Raw genomic sequence first — 22,063 nt, 5'->3', positions numbered from 1 at the left:
AAATGGAAGTAGGAACATTTCTTCCTTCTCTCTCTCCTTTTTTTTTTTGCGTATTTGGGCGAATTGTCTTTGGGCTTGTGTAGATGTTTATTTCTTCTTTTTTTTTTTTTGTATTCGTTTGTTTGTTTTACGGATATGTGGAGATGCTGTTGTGGAAGGAATAGCAACACACAACAACATGGGAAATAAAAATTAAAAAATTAAGTTTCTATGTTTGTGTATGAGTCCTTGCAAGCGAACATATTAGCAAATTTTCAATTTCTTTGTTTATTCTTGTGTTGTTTTCTCTATTCCTTACTCTTTACAAGTGTGTGGCATAATGCGTATATATATATATATATATATATATATATGTGTGTATGTTTCTTTCTCTTCTTTTCTTTCGTTTTGTTCTGCAAAGACTGTTTTTCTGGGATCATGTATGTTATTGATTCTTTTTCTCTCTTTTTTTCTGTTCTTGTTTATGTATTCTCACTACCCTTTTGTGAGGGAAAGGTGTCTATCACGTTCAAAGCAAACAAAGAAAAACCAAATAAAACAAATACATATACATATATATATATATATATATATTCTACTTGAAAACAACTTCAGGAACAAAAAAATAAAAATAACAAAACAACAAACAAGAAAAAAAACTCTCACTAATGTCTGTGCATCAATTATTACTGCGTGGGACATTACCGAGTGCCCCATCCACAACGCGGGCCGTTCCAATTTCTCTTTCCGTGCATGGAACTCTTATTGCGTATGGCAGTAACAACAACGTGGTGCTTCGTAATATTGCCAATCCCAGTGATGTGAGTGTTTGTGGCTGTCATACGTGTGCCGTCACTGCAGTGCGTATCAGTCCTTCTGGTAAACTAGTGGCCTCCGGCGATCAAAACGGTAATCTAATTGTCTGGCAACGACAAAAACAAGAAAACGAAAAACAACAACAGTGGGAACCACGTGAGATTCTCAACAGTAAACAACTTCAGGGACCTGTACGTGATATTGCGTGGACAGGTGATGAGGAGCGGCTGGTGTTGGTGGGTGATGGGAAGAGTACATTCGCAGTGGCGATTAGTATTACGGCGAATAATATTGGAACTATTAATGGACATTCCCAAAATGTTTTGAGTTGTGATATGCGATTAGAGCGGCCGTATCGTATTGTAACCGGAGGTGCAGATGCACTTGTTGGTTTCTATGAAGGTGTACCATTTAAATTTAAATGTAATGTTAAGGGTCATACTGGGAAAGTAACATGTGTTCGTTACAGTCCAGATATGGAAACTATTGCAACTGTCTCTGCATCCAGTGATATGATTCTTCTTGATGGTAAAACAGCAGAGAATAAGGCTACTATTGCAACAGGACATAAAGGTACTATATACGCCGTAGCCTGGAGTCCAGATGGAAGTAAAGTTGTTACTGCTAGTGCTGATAAAAGTGTAAAGATATTTGATGCCGTAACAGGATCAAGCATCAGTTCTTGTTCTTTGGGAACTGATGTTATGGATATGCAACAAGGAGTCGTATATACTCCTCAAGGTGTTATTGCCGCCTCTCTTGGTGGTAAATTAACATGCATCAGTGAAGAGGGTGATGTAAGGAATATTCTTTCAGGTCATCAAGGACGAATTCTAATGCTACATAAAGAATCTAATGATACATTGATTTCTGTAAGTGTGGAGCGGGTTTTAATTTGGAATTGTACAGCTGGTGGTGGTGATATTACAGGAACTGCACGAGAAGTCTCTGTTTCGTCCAATACTATTATTGCTGCAACTTTCAGTAATGGATATTTGTATCTTGTCTCTGGTGGAAATCTTCTGCGCTACGCTTTAAGCGATACGGAACCAACGGTTGTCTCAAAGGAGGCAAAAAATGTCACCGCTCTGACAGTAACAGCAAATGGCAACATTATATTACTTGCAAAGAACAGTTTCACTATTGTGAACGCAACAGGGGAGAAAATTGCAGAAGAAAAACTAAATCAATTTGATGGTATCAGTGCGGCATCTCACCAGGAAACCGTTGTATTAGGCGGTGATAGGTTGGTAAAAGGCTACCACATTCATTCCACTGTCGCACCGCAGTTATGTGTGGAGTTCACTGGACATCACACTGGGATGATTGCGTGTCTGGCCTTTTCAAAGGATGGACAGTGTGTGGCCTCTGGAGATGCCAGTAGAAATATATTTGTATGGTCCGCACTGGACGGCAGTGTGCTGTACAGGGATTTGGTATTCCACACCCTTCGAGTCACCTCACTCGCCTTTGCCCCGCACAGCAATACGCAGTTGTTTTCAGGGAGTATGGATGCTTCACTTATTCTGTGGGATCTTAACGCTAAAACACGCAGAACAGAGGATGCCGCACACCGTGGTGGTGTTTCCGCTGTTACTTGGGCAGAAGATGGAACACTGATTTCAGGTGGAAGTGATTACTGTGTGCGACAATGGGCAGTGCCCAATTAATAACTGTAGATGATTAGCCATTTGCCTGACTCTTTCTCTCCCTCTCTCTTTTTTTTTTTTGTGTGTGTGTGTGTCTGCTTTCATATATGTAGTGGCTACGAATAACAATAGTAACTCGATGCTTATATACCATCTTGACTAGTTCATAGTCTAAATTTGTATCATTTTTTTTTCTCTCCAATTATTATTAATATATGTATATATATGTATATATATATTTCCCTAATATACCTTCATCATTATTCGACTTTACCGAGTAAGAACGACAATACCAAAACGATAAAGGATTAATAAAGAAAAAAAGGATAAAAATCAGAGGAAACAACAAGAAGATCAAGAAGAAGAAAGAAAGAAAAAAAAGGCCATTGACGAAAGCAACAATAGAATACAAGATGGCACGAGCGCTCTTCACCATTGTCCCTGTGCTAATTGCGGTGTTTGCCTTTTGCCTTGTGGTGGACCGCCCTGAGAATTGGGTTTTTGATCCAAAGAAACTGCAGGAAATTGCCCGCCGCGGCATCTCCACCGCCCAAACCCGCCACGGTGCGAATGCCACCGCCCAACAAATTGTTGAAAGCGTCATTGCAGAACTTGTGCGGGTTTATCCATCGCATGCGCAATATAACGGTGGTTGGCTGTGGAATAATGCCGGTGGGGCGATGGGCTCCATGACTGTCCTGCACTCCTCCTTCTCGGAGTATCTCATTATCTTCGGCACCGCCGTCGGCACAGAAGGACACACCGGCCGATATTACTGGGCAGAGGACTTCTTCACAATTATATACGGAGAACAGTGGGCCGCCACACCAGATAACACCGCCAGGGAAGTGTATAAAGCAGGCGATCAACACTACCTGCCAAGAGGCGTCGCGAAACAGTATCGTATGCCGGATTCATGTTGGGCGCTGGAATATGCAAGAGGGAATATTCCTTCCATGCTCTTCTTTGGATTTGCAGATCTCTTCAGTTCAACGCTTGATGTGGTCACATTATATGAAACTATCATTATGTCAGCAGGTCAGATGATTCCAAACGCATTGAAGGGTAAAATTTAAAGAAATAAAGGTGTGACTGCAAATGAAATGAAAGGAAAGGGATTTCTTTCCCAATTACAGAAGGGAAATAAGGTGGTAGGGTTTTGCCACTTTTTATTTTTAGTTAAATGTAATATTGCTGTGCCTTTTTTTCTTGTTATTGTGTGCTGACTTTTCTTTCTCTCTCTCTCTTTTCGTACATCTGAGAGAGAGAGATTTTGTTCGTGAAATATTGAAAACATGCCGGATATACCCCAGTTAATACTAACGGGCGGTCATTGCTAGACTTGAAGGGGGATTAAAAAAAAGATGGAAGGAGAAGTATTTATTTTTACTCTGACTAGATTTTTGCCGAATATAAGAAAATCGATTCTTTGTTCGGCCTTTTTATTTTCTTTTTTTAGTTATTATTATTATTATTATCACTCTTGATCATACATCTCAATTCATTTCTTTTTCTTTTTTCTTTTATTCCTTTGCATTAGGTAGTGATTAAAAAAATATAGTGGACTATTTTTATTTTTCTTTTTAGTTGCTCTGACGATCTTGTTTTTTTTTCTATTTTTGTCTTTTCTTATTCCACTGCCCATCTATTTCTCTTATATCCGGTCTGCATTTCACTTCCATGACCTCTACCAAAGTATTTGTATATATTTTTCTCTTCTTGTTATTGGGCCTGGCTGCGGGAAATGTAAATGCGGCCCTACAGTTTCACTGGCGAGAACACAGTAACGATACCGACCTACTTGACTCTCTCAATCCATTCTGGAGGCACGTGTTTAATTCGCTCCTGGAATCCATTGATGATAGGGAGTTTCGGACAAAGGTGGAGGAAAAGATAGCAAATGGTATTCATGAAAAGGGAACGAATAGGATTATAAGTTACTGTGATCTCAGTATTGTTACTTGTGATTCCACAGATATTGTGACTCTTAATTTGGTTGGTATGGAAAATGGAAAAGTGAATTTCAACCGACTACCAAATACTCTTTTGAGACTTATTGTATCAAATAGTACATTGGATCAAACTATGAAATTGAGTGAAGTACCTCCAGTTTTGGAATCTGTTGAATTTGATCATGTTCAGTTTCAAAATGGTGATGCTGAAGTTTCTTCCTCTTTTGCAAGTCTAAAATACTTTACATGTGTGCATTGTGGGATCACATCATTGTCTTTTCGCGAAGTTGAGGGAATACATAATGTGATATTGGATGGTACCGCGTTAACTGAACTTCCAAGGAATCTCCCAAAAGCATTGGAGTCTCTCAGTATGCGCGACTGTCCATTAAGTATGTCACTGCAACAAGTTATGGAACAACTTCCACCCCAACTACATTCTATTGATATAAGCAATACAGGTGTTATTGGCATAGTTGATGGGCTAAAATTTATGCCACAACAGTTGAAAAAAATTATTATTGACAGAAATACCATTAATGATGGTGTTGAGATTCTGGAGGATGTATTTGAAAATCATAGAGGGTCTCTTGAGTGGTTTAGTGCTAGCGGTTGTAAACTACGGGGTACACTAAAAGGACTAGGGAATATGAAAAGCTTAGAATCACTTGATCTCTCAAATAATGAAATTGAAAGAGTAGTATGGAAAGAACTTCCCCCTAACTTAAATTTTCTCAATATCAGCTATAACGTTCTGGAAGGAATGCTTCCTTTAGAGGAAATTACTCGATCCCTTAAGGAATTAAATGTATCACATAACAAGTTGAATGGAAGCTTCCGGGTAGAAGCATTACCACCAGAAATAAAAAGTTTTGATATAAGCTATAATCAATTTAATGGATATATTTCCCTTGAAAAACTACCAGAATCTATTCGTTTTGTGTACATTCAAAATAATATGTTTCAAGGTACACCAAACATGGTAGAATTACCAGTCGATCTCCGACATATTTTGATCTACAATAATGATTGGGATTCACTACTTCCAGCATTGTGAATAAAAGTTTTTGAACAATAAGAATGACAAATGAAAGAAACGAAAAAAAAATACAATACGGTTCCCCGTATTGTTTTTGTTCTGTTTTTTTTTTCTTTTTAATTTTTTTCTGGATTGTATGTGACAATAGGCTTAATGTATTTCTAATATTCAAGTGAATGTAGTTTGAGGGATATCTTTTTAACAACCGAGAAGCGTGTCAAGTAACTCTAACTCTCACTGTCAATTTCTCTCTTCCTCTCTCATGTAATAAATACAGACACACAGAGAACTGAAATAACAAGATATGTAAACGTTTTTCATTATTGGTTTTTTTTTCACTTTGGCATATTATTACTTTTTCACTGATTTATTTATTTTTTATTTTTTTCTCTTTGTAGAGACCAGAAGAATAATAATAATGGTAATAACGAAGAAAAAATAATAATAACAAGAAATTTATACTTCTTTCATAAGAGTGGAGGTGGAGTGCAAGATTTCATCTCCTCCTAGTAAACACGCGGTGTTTCAGGGCCCTTAATCACGTTTTTCGAGAGTATCCGGTATATTTACTTCTTTTAATGCCTTTCTCTACACGGGGGCAAACGCATCAGAGAGTAGTCATGCTTCAGTAGGGACACTCTATTTTATTGACCATAGTGGAAATCCATTCTCCTGTATTATTTTTGCGCCAATTGATAGTGTTAAGGGCAGTTCAAAAGGTCCAAATGCTTTCTCAATCTCTGGGAGTACGGGTGGTAAGATTATACTTCAAGCTCCTTCTTCTGCTTCCAAGAGAGATCGGGTGCGTAGTATTATGAGTGTAATAGAAGGAAATACGTCTTTTTCTCTTTCTTCTTCTTCTGCTTCTGCTGCTGAGGTGTTTCCTGATTCTGATAATAATAGAACAAACTCTAATGCCTTTCCTACGCTCATTTCGAACAATCAAACCACATTACCTTCTGATTCAATTAATACCGATACATCCACAAATAACGACCCTTTATCAATCATAAAGGGAATTCTATTAAAGAAAGGTGGCTTTACCAGTCAATATGTTAGACGATGGTTTGAACTTGTTCAAGATGTTGGTTTAATCTATTCATTATACGGAGACTCTCCACGGAATACGTTTCAACGAGTACCCTTACAAGGTTTATCGATATTTTTTTTAGAAGAGAAACGTCAAGTTATTATCCCAGGATCTGAGCCACGTACAAAAGTGATGATTTTAAAATGTCAACGGAGGGAAGAATTTACTCGATGGCGTGAGGCTATCCAAATGAGAGATTTCAAGATATACTCTAACCATTAAGCCTAATGAACAGAAAAAATCTGAAACTGCCGAAAACATTATGGACGCTCCCACAAATACAGAAATGAGAAGAAGTCTAACATGTAATGAAGTTAATGATAATAACCCTCTTACTCCTTCCATGATGGATCGAGAACCCTCACTTGCATCAGCCGAGTCTGCATTTGATGTGGCATTATTTGGAGTTGGGTCAGGAGTAGATACGAAAACCATAACCCTTACAAAAGAAGAGATGTTAGAACCAGAAGATCTTCAAAGTGATATTCCATGTAGAGGCACCTCTGGAGCTGAAGTATTTTTACAATCTATTGAAAAAACATATAAGCCTATGAAAAATACAACTGGTATTGAATTAGAGTTGCAACGATATTATTCCGAGTGTCTTCCCTATGGGTTAGAAGCGACACTTAAACGATTACAGCAACGTCTTACATTACCTATTAAGGAACCTTATGAAGCCGTTAATGAGCATATTGTTCTACTAGACCTAGATGTTGAACGTGTACGGGAGTGCCTTAAAAATACACTTCGTTTCTATGATGATGAAATAGCTATATGAAATGTTGTGAATGAAATGGACTATATTATAAGTGTTTATACCTATGTTCGTGAACAAATTAATCGGACTGGGTTTCCTCTTGGTATTAATGGCACTGTAGATACCTTGGATAAATTTCTTTTTTCTGATATCCCTTCTACAGCTACCTATGCTGAAGCTCTAAATATGTGGAGAGGATTATTTCAGGCTTTACAAAGTTTTCGATTGGACTTTGATGTTTTTGATGAGAGTGAAGAAACTATTGTAGCCATGGAAGATGCACTTAACAAATTCTACGCTTGCTTGCGACGAAACTGTCAAGAAGCAGGAAATAGAGAGGAAGATCTGCGATAATGATAATGATGACGATTATGATAAGTTTTTATCTATCACTATATATGTTCCATTTTTTGTGATATATATATATATATATATATATGTAGCGCTTTCACTGTTTATTTTTATTTTTTAGCTGTATTATTTCTACTAGCGACTCATAATAATAATAATAATAATAATAACTACTACTCCGGAAAGGGGGATATTTATGCTTTGTAATAATCGTTAATTGTGATTAGGGTACATGCTTCATTGTGTGTAATGTGATTATTTGTTCTTGATTTAATTGGAAAGCTTCTTTTTCTCTCCTGCTTATTTATTTATTTCTCCTGTAAGGATTGGAGGTGGAAATATACTGTACGAGAAATAGAAAAAAAGGGGGATTGGAAATATAGAGAAGAACAGTCAAAAGCGTGTTTTTTTTTCTTATTATTATTAACACGTTCTTATAGTTACTGTTTTGTTTTTGTTTTTGTGTTGTTGTTTTCTTTTTTCTCTATAGTTTATTGTTATTTCATCTAATTCATGAACAGATGGAGCAATCAGCACCGGCGAGAAGTATGTCGAGCTTATGGCGATCCATTACGATCACGTGAGGCCCATGAACACCGAATGGAAGACTTTAATCTTGACATACGTGAGAACAGTGCCCTTCGAAACCGTTCCCTTGTGCTTTCCGCCCTTGCCGGTCTTATATCTGCCGCCGGTGTGATTGGTGATGTCTATTGCATTGCACCCCGCGATGGCGGCAGTCATGCGTGTGCGGTGTTTGCGAAGCAGATGCTTATCCGTGTCCTTGCTGGCGGCGTGGCGGTTGGCTACACCACCTGCTGCGCCCTCGTGTTTGAGCGGGTGGTGTACGACATTGAGCTGAGCCGCGAGCTGTGGGAGATCGACAACCACCTCACCGGGGAGATCCAGGAGATGGTCGCCATCTACCGGGCGCAGGGCTTCTCCGAGGACGACGCCCTCGTCATCACGCGCGTCTTCGCCAAGCACAAGGTGGCCTTTGCGAATCTCATGATGGTGGAGGAACTCGGCTACTCCCGCCTGGAGCCGCCAAGCGGGCGGGAGGCCCTCGTGGACGCGGCCATTCCAGCGGCCATCGGCTACGCGGCCGGCTGTCTCCTCCCGCTGCTCCCACTCGCCCTTCCCTGTCTGCACCGCGGGGCCCTCCACCATCGTAGCAATAGTAATATGAATATGAATAGCAGCTATCTGGTGGCGGTGTTGGGCGGGGGCACGGCACACGTACTCGCCGTCTGTACACTCGCCACCGCAGGCATCGCCGTCAGTGTGGCACAGTCAGAGGTGTTCTACGGGGGATACACAAGCACCAGGAAGGCACTGAAAGTCGTTTTGTGGAACTTGACCGCAGCAGGGGCCGTCTACACCCTCTCGCGCGTCGTGACATGCTTGGTCCATCGAAATGGATAGGGAAAAATGTAGTCTCCGAAGGGAGAGAATAAAAAAAAAGAGAAGGAACGAAAAGAGTGGAAAAGAAAAAAACGAAGAAGAAAATTGAATTACTTAGTGAGCGGAATTTATGAATGGAGGGGGCGATCGAAATAAAATGAAGAGAGTATACAATGGACAATTCCACCATATTTGTGGACCGTTATTCTTATATCTTACTGCATTTTGCTCTGAAGAAAGAAGAATATATATATATATATATATATATATATATATATATATATATAACCCTCAGGGAAAATTACTGTTGCCTGTTTTTTTTTTCTTTCGTTCTTGTTGCCTTTACAGAAGATGAGAGTAGTGGAGGCGAAAAAAAAAAAACAAAGAAAAAAATACCTTGAGAAACTGTACTTTAGTTGTTTGGATATTTGTATGTTGCTTTCTCTTGGTCCTATTGTTTTTCTTCTTCACTCAATCTTCTAGGTAGTTAAATATCCTTTACTTTTTTTTGTTTTTTCCCTGTACTGTCGCTAGTTGCCATGTTCAATCACAGTGCTCAAGCTAATATTGGGTCTCAGCTCACCGTAGCTGTAGTATTGCTTCTCTTCCTTGGCATAGTGTTACAACTGTTGGGAGCATCCGTTGCGGACGCCAAAGGTATGCATGTCACACTAGCAGCTCCATGGACGGAAACTCCATTCCTGCAGGAAGGTTGTGAGTGGCTGGCAGTTCGTGATATTAATCATGATGGATTTTATGAATGCCTTGAAGACATATGGCGTTATGTTGAGCCTCTAACTAATAATAATAATAATAATAATAATAATAATAATAATAATAATAATAATATTGGTGGTGCACTTACACTTACCCAGCGATCCCAGTATGATATATTATTAGATATAATGGAAAGTAGGAAACGTTCATCAAATCAAGTAGCACTTCTTAAAATGAAACTTGCGGCACGAGTATACTCTCCTGTTGTAGAAGCTCACTGGGAATTAGCGCGAACTGCCATGCGTCTGGCAGGTGGGTGTTCAACAGAGGGTAAACCCTTTGTGATGATATTTGGTAATGCTATTTGCAATGAAAACGCTTTTGAAAAAATATTAAAAGATATTTTTCTACATAATTCAAGTAAATCCCATGAGAAAGAGAATAATGAAGAAGTAGAAAAGGAAACTATGACGCTGTTTCCGAAGCTAGATCATATTCATCCAGAATCAAAAGGGAGAAATATTGTGATACTCTATGGACTTGTTGGGGAACAGCAAACCAAGCGATTATTTAATATTGTAAAACCTTATTTACATATGATACGTTTCGCTTTTCGTCATCTCCCGGTTACTGGGGGAATGTGGGGAAATCCACTTTTTGTTCAGGGTTATGGAGTTACTGTAGACTTAAAGAATGTTGAATATAAAGTAGTGGATAAGAAAAGCACTGAAACTGAAAAGCAGGAAAATAAATCTGCAGAAGAAGAAGGAAAAGATACAGAAGCTGTAGGTGGATTTAATCTACATGTATTGAAGCAACGATACCATGAGTTAAAAAAACAGTTGAACTCCTTTGGAGAATATCTCACTGAAGCTATAGATAAGGATGAAGTTAAGGTGGATTTCCACATGTGGGAAACACAACATATGGGAGTTGAAGCTGTGAGACAAGTCATGAACGCGGCAGATGGCAAACGTTTGGGTGTTCTTTTAAATATACTCACTGATTTTCCACTTCATGCATCAAAGTTGTCTAAAATGGGTACTGCGAATAATGGAATGATAGATAGTGCAATACAAGAAGGAATAATGCAGTTAGCCTCTACGTTACAACCCGGTCTTTCAGTAGCTTTCCTTAATGGACGACATATTCCTATTCAAGAGTTGGATCTATTTTCTATACTTGAAAAATTAGAAGCGGATGATAGGGTTCTTGAATCATTAACACAGATTCTCACAAGTAACCATATACCTTCTTATTCTGCAACCGGTAATGGGTTTCTTTCTGTTGATTCTACGGTAATGTTAGCAACACTTCGCTGGATAAGAGAAACATTACAGAAGCGTCTTGCAGCAGAAGGGTTGAATGTAAAAAAGCCGACATCACGTATTTGGTTTCCTCAAAAATATATTTTGTGGACAAATGATGTTGAAAATGATCCGACTCATTTTAGTTTACCATCTGACCTTAATGCTATTCATCAAGTGAGTTTTACTGGTGTTCCAGCTATTCCAAAAAGGAATATCCTTAACCTTGTTGGTATTGTAGATCCAACAACATCAGCTGGGCAACAGGCAATTATTACGTTAATAAAATTAGTGACTCAGGGACAACCACTACGGGCGGGAATTGCGATTGTGGATCCACATTGGGTTCCAGAACTGCGTACATCTTCTATGGGAAGTAGAGATGATGAAGTAGAAACTGAAACTACAGAAAAGTCTTCTAACTCTGATATTATTATGATGATTGCAGCAACTTTGTGGGAATTATTAAGAGAAGATTTAAATAATTTATATCAAGTAATAGGGTTTATGTCTGATTTAAGACAATTTATAAGTACAGGAGAAACTATTACGGGTGCACATGTGCACATGTTTGCAGGAAATGTTCTTATAGGGGCAAATAAACGTCCATTAATTGAAATTACAGCTGATCTAAACTTTAATAAATACTATCATGAGATGCAAGAAACGATTCATAACTTACGTTTCAAGGAATATCCAACTATTTTAATAAATGGAAATATTTTTACAGGTGATGTTGTTACAGCTCTTCGAAAAGGTTTAATGACAGAGTTGAATTATGTTCGTGATTTGGTAAAAAATAAAAAACTCAAGAATACCGATGCGGATATGTATGAATCTATTATGAATTCTAGTGGAGCTACCATTCGTTATTTTGGGGCTCTTTATGAAGATGAAGAATACGTTAATTGGGCATCCAAATCAATATTAGATTTTCTACAAAATCGATCATTTTTATTACCCTTAGCGAATAAAAAGGAAGAAGTACCCTTGTTGAGTACGGTATTAACTTTTCAAGCACCAATAACGCCACGTAGTCTACAAGCTCTATTGAAAACCACAGAACAACTTTATCAATGTAAAGATGGAATGCAGAAATGCCGTTTTATTCGTCACACCTTTGCTATTTGTGGAAATGTAAAAGATACTAAAAGACGCACTTTAGCGATGGATTTGGAACGATTATTGTTGTTGAATGAGAAGGGTGTGGATGAATCACGTCGATTAGAATTTATGCGAGAATTCCTACTTCAAGTAGTACCAAAAAGTTCTAAATTCGATATGAATGATCCAGATGCTTATGAGAAGTTTTTGGCAAATGCACATTTTTCTTCTGGTGTGGAAAAACTTCTTGCAAACACGGCTCTTAATTCAGATATTTTACTGCAACAAGAAGAACAACGAAAGCTTGTGGATGGATTTTGTAAACAAATGGGAGGTTCACTTACATCGGTAAGAGATGAAGAAGAAGATGTGGAATCTATTTATTATTATGTTAATGGCCGCCGTTTTACTTACAGTAATGATTTTACTTCTAGTGACCTTGAAGACGCAGCTCTTCGAGAGCTTTCTTTCGCAGAGATTGTTTGGGGAGTTATAGAAGAAACTCCATTTGAAAAAATGGACAAATATCTGAATAAGGATGATCTAAATAAGCCTTTCTACGCATCCAAGGTAAGTGCTATGACAGCTGTTTTAAAATCAAGTTTTATTCATAGTGATACTCTTGATGAAAATCAATTATTACCATCCGCTCCTGGACCAGTCTCATTTATAGTAAATCCTGTAAGTGGGAAAGAACCAAGACATCATTTTACTGTTGTACTTGATCCTATTTCTCAACAGTCTCAGATATTGGTATCACTATGTGATTACATGGTCCGTTCACCTATTGATGCTTCCTGTACCGTACATTTAAATCCTTCTCAACATTCTGGTAAACTTATGCGAAATTTTTACCATTATGTTGGTGATGTAAATGTGAGTTTTGATACCGCAGGACGTGTTATTCCACCAGCTGCTATATTTCGTCGTTTACCATCAAAACATCTCTTAACACTTGGTGTAGAAGAACCAGAAGGATGGACTGTGTTTCCCATGGAAGCTCAATATGATCTTGATAATATCATTCTTGCCTCATTACCACGAGTTTCAGAGTATCTATATGCTACTTATCGTATTAATTCTATTCTTATCACTGGTAGTGCAAAGGAATCTGGAGAATCTATGCCCCCTCGTGGTTTACCCCTTATGATTCGTTCCTTACGAAATAGTACTAGTCCCAATAGTATTACTCGAGATACACTTGTAATGGCTAATTTGGGTTACTTCCAACTTCAAGGTGCACCCGGTGTTTGGTATCTTTCTGTACAACCTGGAGTTATTGCAAAATCTTTCTACATTTCTAAAGTTAAAGGAGTTGGAATGGATTATGTAGAAGAGAAACACAATAGGGGTACATTTAATTATTCAAGAGGACAGAGTATCCCTATTGTAGTTTCTTCTTTTACAGGGGAATTTATAAAACTAGAAGTTGCCAAAGCACCAGGAGAAGAAAAAGCACATATTGAAGATCTTGTAGAAGCATCTGTTGTACATATAAAATGGCCCCCACGTGGTCCTCACACAAGGCGACCAGAACGACCAACATTAAATATTTTTTCTGTAGCTTCAGGTCATCTTTACGAGCGTTTCTTGAGAATGATGATGATTAGTGTTATGAATACTTCTTCAGATGTTCATGGTGCAAATACAACACGAATAAAGTTTTGGCTTATTGAGAATTTCCTTTCCCCGCAGTTTAAAGAACTTGTACCATTGTTGGCAGAACACTATGGATTTGATGTGGGGTTTGTCACTTATCGTTGGCCATGGTGGTTAAATAAGCAGACAGAGAAGCAACGTACTATCTGGGGATATAAAATTCTCTTTCTTGATGTTCTCTTCCCTTTAGATGTGGAACGTATTATATTTGTAGATGCTGATCAAACTGTACAAGCCGATTTACATGAATTGTATAATATGGATATTGGAGATGCCCCAATGGCGTATACACCATTCTGTAGAAAATATCCAAATGATGCAACTAAAAATTTCCGTTTCTGGGATCAAGGATTTTGGCTTCGCCACTTAGGTGGAAGACCCTATCATATTAGTGCTATTTATCTTGTAGATGTGCGTCGACTGCGTTCTATTGCTGGTGGTGATAAGTACCGAATGATGTACAGTCAATTAAGCCGTGATCCCAATAGTCTGGCGAACCTCGATCAGGATCTGCCGAACTTTATGCAAGATCAGGTGCCGATTTACTCACTTCCAGAGGAATGGCTGTGGTGTGAGACGTGGTGCAGCGAGAAGAGTAAGGCCCGGGCAAAAACAATTGATCTCTGCAATAATCCACTCACAAAGATACCAAAGTTGGAGAATGCGAAGCGTATTATTAAAGGATGGGAGGAAATTGATGCGGGGCTGGAAACAGTCTCGGAGAAACTGCGGCAAGAGTATCATGCGAAACATCAGAAGAATGTATCATGAAAATGGAATTAGAGAAGCAAAGGAAAGGAAAGGAAAGGTTGTTGTTGTTGTGGGGGACCTTATAAAACAATAAATAAATAAATATAATAATAATAATAATTATTATTATTATTATTATTATTATTATTATTATTATTATATTTATTAAAAGAGGAACAAAGGGAAAAGAGAACAAGAAAAAGAAGAAGGAATGAAAGAACGAACTGGAAACAATCTAGACGATATTTTTTAAGACTGGTAAAGTGCACATTGCATGCGTCTAATGTGTGCCTTTTTTTTCTCTACGCGTGCTTATGTTTGGGATTCTCTCTACGTGTTTCTTTCTTTTTCGCTTTTGATTGGTTGATTCTTTTTGATTATTTTTAATTTGACTAAATCATTTCAAACATGAGGAATTATCAAATCTAGTGGAATAAACGGCCGAATTAAATAAGATGTTACTGTTTTACCAATTGGTTTGCTATAAGAAATAACATTTACCATATTATTATTATTATTATTATTATTTGTTCTTGTTGTTGATTTTTTCTTCTTCGTATTTGCTTGTTATTTTATTATTTTTAGCGGGTTCCAATTATAGACGTATCTCGAGGAGGTGGAATATAAAAGGAATAAAAAGGAGGGGTAATAAGGGTATAACGTGACGTAGGCTACATTAATTTCGTTTTTTTGTTAGTCTTTTTTATATATCCATTTCATCAGTAAAGCAGAGGAAGGAATAATAAAAAGAAAGAAACGAAAAATCAATAAAAGCAAATATCATTTCAAAGCAACCTATAAAAAATAATTAAATAAAAAACAAAAAGGGAGAAAATCAAGAGAGAGGGGATACTCTTCTTATTTTTCTTCTCCTTCCTACATATACATACACATACAATCTCTCTCTCTCTCTCTCTCTCTCTCTCTCTCTTTCTATCTGCTGCTGTGGAGAAATATATATAAATATATAAATATATATATATATATATATATATTTATTTATTTATTTATTTATATATTTCATGTCATCTACCATCTCTGCTGCTGGTGATCATCACATTATGGAAGTGTGGACAGATGCAAAGAGTGCCAGCATCAATTGGGCCGATCCCGACGATGTTCTCTGCAATGATTGGACATTTCTGCGTATTGTCGAGTTTCACCCCGCCCTCGCACAGTACGCCGACACACATCCAGGGGAAAAGCAACGCTGGCAGTCCATCTTCTTAGACCCACAGTGTGCAGCGGAGCGGAGGGAGGCACTGCAGTCTTGGTTGAAACAGGGATTACTTTCCCTTCGCGAGGATCGGTGGTGTCGGCAGTGCGGTAAACAAGGACACACACGACGTCAGTGTGAACAACAGCATGCATCTGTAGAAAATGAGAATGAAAGTAAAATAACAACAGGGACAGTGCAGGCAAAGCCTATAAGTCGTATTATGTCTCGTTTTGCGGCACATCAGGCAGAGGTTGAGCGTTGTAAACTTCTTCAAGAGAAACATTGGAACGACACTCGTGTAGCTCCCCAAGTAAAACGCAATAATTCGTATGGACCTTCTAAACGTGTAGGAGTTGGAGATAATAATAATAATAATAATAATAATAATAAAGCTGGGCGTACAAAGACAAAGAAAGAACTCACTCTATTCGCTGATGAAAGACGTCGTGGTATTGTAGGACGTATTGATACTCAATATGGTATTGGATTTGTTCGTGTAGCCGATGTTGGGGATGTGAAGTTCTTTATGGATCGTGTGGATTACGGTATAAAGGAAATTGCCCTCGGTGATGCCGTAACTCTAAAGATAGATCATAGCAGAGATTACCCTCTCGCTGTTGATATTCGACCTGAAAAACCAAATATCACACTAGAAGATGTTCATAAATTTCTTCAACGATGCAAAACAACTACACAACCGATAAGTGTTATTAAAACCATCATGACACACACGTATGAATGGCCTGTTTTGCTTGGACTCTTGCGTGATATGACGAATACCGCTTTTGTTAATGGTGTACATACAATAGTGGAATTAACTACATTTGTTGGAAATAGGGAACCTATTCATATTCCACTTTTGGAGTCATTTCTTGCCATGATGTTGCGATCATCTAATAAAGGAACGGTTCCGCCTTTTTTTCCTAAAATGGTGTTAGATGCACTTATAGTAGGTGGAGAAACAGAGCAACAAGGAGAAATTTCAATGATGGTAGAACGATGGGTTGAAGTAGTAAATCTTGTTATTCTTCTTCGTCAACATGCAAGTGCTAATAATGAAGTAACAGATGAAGTTCGATTAAAGTTAATATCACTTTTGACGGAATACTTAAATAATACGGTTCCAGTACCAATATCAACAAGTAAAAAGAAAGTGGAAGTTGCACTAGGACGGTTACAATCTCCATCTGAACAAAAAGCATTAACACATATTATTCCATCTGCTGAAGAATTTAGTATTCCACCACCAGATCCTCATTCACCATTTAGTCCTCAAAATCTTCCTATTAATGGTGCAATAGAGTATACCTCTACTGATACCTTTATTACAGATCATTGTCGTTTACTTCGTGCTGATACCTTTGAAGTAGTAAGTCGTCTTCTTCCAGCTATGTGTTTTCATCTTCCTCATTATACACCTTCTAAGGAAACAGAAGCAGAAATACCTCATATACGATTATATGATAATGTTAGATTTATGGGTCGTGTGGTGACTCGTGATAGAGATTATGCATCACCTGGTAGTTATATTTTACAGGTACAACCAAAAAATTCTTTGGCAAATCCTCCATCTCAACTTCTTCCTGGAACTACTGTTTGTATTACAACAAATCTTGATCGTACCCAAATGAATGCGAAAGAAATGTTTTGGGGAATTGTAACATCGTGTAATTTAAATCTTTTGGCTGGAAATATGATTGTTTTAGGACCATGTGAATCTAGTACAAGCTTTGATATTTTAGCTGAACAATTACAACGAAATGAAGAACTAGGTAAGACAGATCATTCTTATATGTTGGTAACAAATATATTTATGGCAGGATATAAAAGTATTATGAAAGCTCTTAATGCTTTTGTTGGTCCTTTAGCTATGCCACTTCCAATGGCATCTATCTTGGTAAGTGAGGAAGCGGCGGCGAATGCTGTACAATTAGGAAATTGGAAACATAGAAATCCTAATGATTTTGTTTCTTATATACCACCGCATTGTGAATTTGCTTTCATGAATTTGATTGATAATATAAGAGATCGTTTTAACCTTGATGAAGGACAGGAAGAAGTAATGCGTTGTCTTCCTACTTCTGAAATTCTTCTTGTTCAAGGTCCACCTGGAACGGGTAAATCCTTTATCGGATGTCGTGTAGTTGAAGTATATGTACGATATAAACAACTTGTAGCATCTGGGGATATTCTTCGTACTATTGATGTGGATCAACTTCGATCTACATCACCTGAAGATATGTTACCCAAAGTTGGACCTATTGTTATTATTACATACAAAAATCACGCTCTTGATGAATTTCTTATGGATCTTTTACACAGTAAATTATGGGATGATGAACGACCTCGAATTGCTCAACTGCTTCTTGGTAATGGTTCTAATGCTGGTAAAACAGAATTTTTTCCACGGGCTAAACGTATTGTACGTATTGGTGGTAGATCACGTGAAGCAGCCCTTGATGGATATAATCTTAGTTCTCTCATACGAGCAAAAAGTGATAAACCCGTTCTTAATAGTCTAAAAGAACGTTTATTTTTAATGAATCAACGATTAGAACGTTTATTAAAGGAAATTCATTATCTAGAGTCTGGTCGTGTACCAAAGTCTCTGTTTGAACGATGGTTAACAGAAGAACAACGTAAGCATATGCGGTATGAAGACCGTGAAGATTGGCTACAAGGGAAACAATATGTCGGGACTAGTACGCATACAGTAGAACGTACATTATATCTTGAGATTTTGCGAACGCAGATGTCAGCTGCTTTAGAAAAGGCAGAGGAACATTCTTCTACTACTACTACTACTACTGATACTGATAATATTGCGATGGATATATCTAAAAAGAATGCCGTAGATGAAGATGGTGGGGCTCCCCTCAGTGTATTTCAAGAAATGAAACGAGAAGAAGAAAGTCGTGATTTTAATGATGCCCTTCACACCACATATCTCTCAGCGGAGGCTATTCATTTGGCGAAGAATCCACCTGCACGACCAGAGGGTGTTCCAGAAGAATTACTTTCACTTTGGAGTCTTGAGCCTCAACTACGTCATGCGTATTATGCCTATTTGATTCGTGAGTGTATTTCCACTAAGGCTAGAGATTGTTTGTTAATAATGGATGCTATTATGAATGTGGTAACTATTCGTAATCATGCGATGGATGAACTAAAGTTAGAATTACTTCGTGGAGCAGATGTTGTAGGTCTCACTACAACTGGATGTGCTACAAATCAAAATTTATTACGTTCGCTTCGACCAAGTGTTCTTGTAGTAGAAGAGGCTGCGGAAGTGCTGGAATCTCAATTACTTGCCTGTATGACAGATTCCCTTCAGCAAGTGGTACTTATTGGAGATCATTATCAACTTCAACCAAAGGTAGAAACCTTTCTTTATGAGAAAATTAATAAGTTAAATATGTCTATGTTTGAACGTTTAGCTTCACGTATTAAACCAATTGGTTTAACTGAACAACGACGTATGCATCCTACCATTTCTCGTATGGTTAGACCTTTCTATGATAAACAGGTTTTATTAGATAATGCCACTCTACCTACTCGACCATTTGTTTCTTCTATGGGTGAAAAGTTTACAGATTGTGTACCTGGACTGGCGAAGCGAGTATTCTTCTGGCGCCATAATCGTCCAGAGGAGGAGGCTCCTGGAAGTCGCAGTAAAGTTAATATGAAGGAAATTGATATGGTGCTTAACATTGTAACCCATCTCATTACAGAGGGAGTTCATCAGAAGTCTATCACGGTTATTACACCGTATCTTGGTCAGTACCGAATGCTTCGAACTTCACTGCGTTTACGTGCTTTTAGTGATGTGGCGGTGAGTACGGTGGATCTGTTTCAGGGTGATGAAAATGATGTTATCATTCTTTCCTTGGTTCGTACAGAGAGATTGACGGATTTCTTAAAAATGCGAAACCGTATGATTGTTTGCTGTAGTCGAGCACGCTTTGCAATGGTGATGGTTGGAAATGATGCAATTTTACAGCAATCTAATCATTGGAAACAAGTCTTGAATTTGCTGCAAGAAGATGATTGCGTGGGAGATCGACTCCCCATTACCCGCCGTATTTCATCAGAAACAATTGAATGGATGGAAGCTTAATATTTGAAGTATATGATAATAATAATAAAGATATATTATTATTATCATTATTATTTTTATTTTTACGTTGGATGCAGATAGATTCTCTTATGTGTAAAGAGAAGAAAGGAAGATGAGAGAAAATCTAAGGTAATAATGATGATGGTGGCGGTATTTTTTCTTTTTTTTTTCGGTTTTTTGGCAAATTGCTGATCTCCACGAGGAATATATATATATATATATGTATTGGTATGTAATAAAGAAAATTAAAAAAAAACAACTAAATGTGTAGTTTACACTTTGAATTCTTATTTACCTATTTTCTTGTTCTGTTTATTTATTTATTTATTTTTTTTTTAAGTACAGGTTATATAGGGTCACTCTGAAGTTCTTTCAAGCAAAGAAAAACAAAACGTCAGGGGCTGGTTGTTGTCAATTTAATTCGATAGAAATCAAAACCAAAAAAAAGAGCGGAAGAAATTCTTTATAGACTTTACGATAAATGCAAGTTATCAGAGAAATTATTGAATATGTCTGGTTTATTGTACGATGTCTTTTGGTAGCCATAGTTGATCTTTACATTATGTATGCTCGCGTTGGACTTGTTTGGAGACGACGACGTAATCGTCATGCCTCTATGGAACGACTTGATCTAGTTATGCAATTAGCCCCTCAATCACCTGTACATAGCCGAATTAGTTTATCCGATATGATTCTTGTTCTTAATGAATCATTTCTAGATCGTTCCTTGTGGAAGGGTCTAAACAGCAGTGGAGCTCAGCCCTCTGCTATAGTAACCGGTGTATCCTACGGTGGAATTGGCTTCTACACCATACTTCATCTCATTCTCTCTGGTTTTACCGTGCATGGTATTTGCCGCTCACTAAAGTCCATGGACCGCGCTGTACATATGATTCAACGCGCGGTAGAGCGGCAGGGAAAACTGCATAAAGAGTGGGTGGGAAAGATCGGTAGACTTATTCCACATGTATGTGATTTAAGTGATACCATAGCGGTGAGTAATCTCTCTTCCGCACTCCTGCGGGATCCTAATATACGAGTATTGGTGTGCAATGCCGGGACATCTGCCATTCCCCCGCGTCTCTCACCCCAACGCCTCGATCAGCAATTAGCCACACAACACATAGGACACAGTTTGTTAATGCTTCGTCTACTGCAACATCGATTGCAGGAGCGAAATGTGCCCTTATCGTTATGGCCGTATTGGCGATTTGTAGTGGTTTCCTGCGCCGCGGCAGGTGCGATAGATCCCACAGGTGAGAATGTGTTTATGACACACGATGCTGCATCGGATTTTAAAACCACCACTATAGATAAGTATAGTGCATGTAGTCGTGCAGAGATGTGTAGAATTTTATTCGCCCTTGCGTTAAGTCGTTTTATAAATAATGAAAATCGTCTGGCCGATTACTGTACGGTGAATATAGTTCATCCCGGTCCTGCCCGTAGTCGTATCTTTCTCAATAGCAGTTTACCCTTCGCCACACTTCTCGATAGTGAAGCTACCGCACTCTTTCGCATTTCCCCCGTAGTGGCCGCCCTGTACATTACAGATCTCTGTCTTAATAAACGTGTGGAAAAGATGAATGGACATTACTTCCGCATGGGCGAAGATCAAACTATTCAGTTTGCGGCATTGCAGAAGAATGTGAAAGAGCGAATGGGGAGTTGGGTGAATTCACCTCTTTTTCGCGGTATTCCACAACCGGCATTATGTTTATCCACACGCAAACAGGACGAGTTGTGGCGTCTCACATTATCGTACTTCTTATCACGTGGATTACTGGAGAGTAAAGTATTTCATTGATTTCATAATGTGGGGGTTCACGAGAGTGTGAAACATGTAGAATCGGGGTGATCATTATAACGGAATAAAAAAAACATCCACGCCACACAAACACAAAAAAAAAGAGAAAAGATGAAAAAAGAGAGAAAACTTGTTTTCTCTCTTTTTTTCCTTTTTAATCTGCAGAGTTGTATTTTTTTTCTTTATTTTTTTCTTTCTTTTTGACTTTTTTTGCTGTTTTTTTTTTTTTTGTTTGTGCGGCGTGGATGTTTTCTTTTTTTCTTTTTTCCCTTTGTTGTTTCGTTCTTTCCTTTTTTATGTTGGGCTTATTGTTTTACTACTAATTTTTAGCGCAGATTAACAA

At 38.0% G+C, this 22,063-nt stretch overlaps 10 protein-coding genes across 10 annotated transcripts; all 10 read left to right on the top strand.

Moving 5' to 3' along the window:
• Positions 1–647: 647 nt before the first annotated feature.
• Positions 648–2,465, top strand: LSM04_001364 (WD40 repeat; the record flags this gene model as incomplete). The annotated part of the gene is made up of 1 exon (XM_067336248.1): positions 648–2,465. One exon carries the CDS (start codon positions 648–650, stop codon positions 2,463–2,465), a length of 1,818 nt encoding a protein of 605 aa, XP_067192355.1.
• A 392-nt stretch (positions 2,466–2,857) lies between these two features.
• Positions 2,858–3,520, top strand: LSM04_007553 (ERG2/sigma1 receptor-like; the record flags this gene model as incomplete). The annotated part of the gene is made up of 1 exon (XM_067336247.1): positions 2,858–3,520. The coding sequence occupies one exon, from the start codon at positions 2,858–2,860 to the stop codon at positions 3,518–3,520; it is 663 nt and encodes a 220-aa protein (XP_067192696.1).
• A 604-nt stretch (positions 3,521–4,124) lies between these two features.
• On the top strand, positions 4,125–5,453 carry LSM04_003110 (uncharacterized protein; the record flags this gene model as incomplete). The annotated part of the gene is made up of 1 exon (XM_067336246.1): positions 4,125–5,453. The coding sequence occupies one exon, from the start codon at positions 4,125–4,127 to the stop codon at positions 5,451–5,453; it is 1,329 nt and encodes a 442-aa protein (XP_067192453.1).
• A 796-nt stretch (positions 5,454–6,249) lies between these two features.
• Positions 6,250–6,747, top strand: LSM04_000659 (uncharacterized protein; the record flags this gene model as incomplete). Its single annotated transcript, XM_067336245.1, has 1 exon — positions 6,250–6,747. One exon carries the CDS (start codon positions 6,250–6,252, stop codon positions 6,745–6,747), a length of 498 nt encoding a protein of 165 aa, XP_067192318.1.
• A 40-nt stretch (positions 6,748–6,787) lies between these two features.
• Positions 6,788–7,306, top strand: LSM04_006000 (uncharacterized protein; the record flags this gene model as incomplete). The annotated part of the gene is made up of 1 exon (XM_067336244.1): positions 6,788–7,306. The coding sequence occupies one exon, from the start codon at positions 6,788–6,790 to the stop codon at positions 7,304–7,306; it is 519 nt and encodes a 172-aa protein (XP_067192605.1).
• Positions 7,307–7,321: 15 nt separating this feature from the next.
• On the top strand, positions 7,322–7,639 carry LSM04_000318 (uncharacterized protein; the record flags this gene model as incomplete). Its single annotated transcript, XM_067336243.1, has 1 exon — positions 7,322–7,639. One exon carries the CDS (start codon positions 7,322–7,324, stop codon positions 7,637–7,639), a length of 318 nt encoding a protein of 105 aa, XP_067192290.1.
• A 510-nt stretch (positions 7,640–8,149) lies between these two features.
• LSM04_003357 (Ccc1 family) lies at positions 8,150–9,061 on the top strand (the record flags this gene model as incomplete). The annotated part of the gene is made up of 1 exon (XM_067336242.1): positions 8,150–9,061. The coding sequence occupies one exon, from the start codon at positions 8,150–8,152 to the stop codon at positions 9,059–9,061; it is 912 nt and encodes a 303-aa protein (XP_067192477.1).
• Positions 9,062–9,579: 518 nt separating this feature from the next.
• LSM04_007999 (Glucosyltransferase 24) lies at positions 9,580–14,598 on the top strand (the record flags this gene model as incomplete). The annotated part of the gene is made up of 1 exon (XM_067336241.1): positions 9,580–14,598. One exon carries the CDS (start codon positions 9,580–9,582, stop codon positions 14,596–14,598), a length of 5,019 nt encoding a protein of 1,672 aa, XP_067192724.1.
• A 1,001-nt stretch (positions 14,599–15,599) lies between these two features.
• LSM04_000983 (DNA2/NAM7 helicase) lies at positions 15,600–19,913 on the top strand (the record flags this gene model as incomplete). Its single annotated transcript, XM_067336240.1, has 1 exon — positions 15,600–19,913. The coding sequence occupies one exon, from the start codon at positions 15,600–15,602 to the stop codon at positions 19,911–19,913; it is 4,314 nt and encodes a 1,437-aa protein (XP_067192338.1).
• A 481-nt stretch (positions 19,914–20,394) lies between these two features.
• LSM04_007339 (uncharacterized protein) lies at positions 20,395–21,720 on the top strand (the record flags this gene model as incomplete). Its single annotated transcript, XM_067336239.1, has 1 exon — positions 20,395–21,720. One exon carries the CDS (start codon positions 20,395–20,397, stop codon positions 21,718–21,720), a length of 1,326 nt encoding a protein of 441 aa, XP_067192687.1.
• Between the last annotated feature and the right edge of the window lie 343 nt (positions 21,721–22,063).

Source organism: Trypanosoma melophagium (assembly GCF_022059095.1).
Source record: "Trypanosoma melophagium isolate St. Kilda chromosome Unknown ctg2segment0, whole genome shotgun sequence".
In the NCBI taxonomy this organism is placed as follows: domain Eukaryota; phylum Euglenozoa; class Kinetoplastea; order Trypanosomatida; family Trypanosomatidae; genus Trypanosoma; species Trypanosoma melophagium.
Note: the sequence above shows the minus strand (reverse complement) of the source record. Positions and strands in the feature narration are given on the sequence as shown.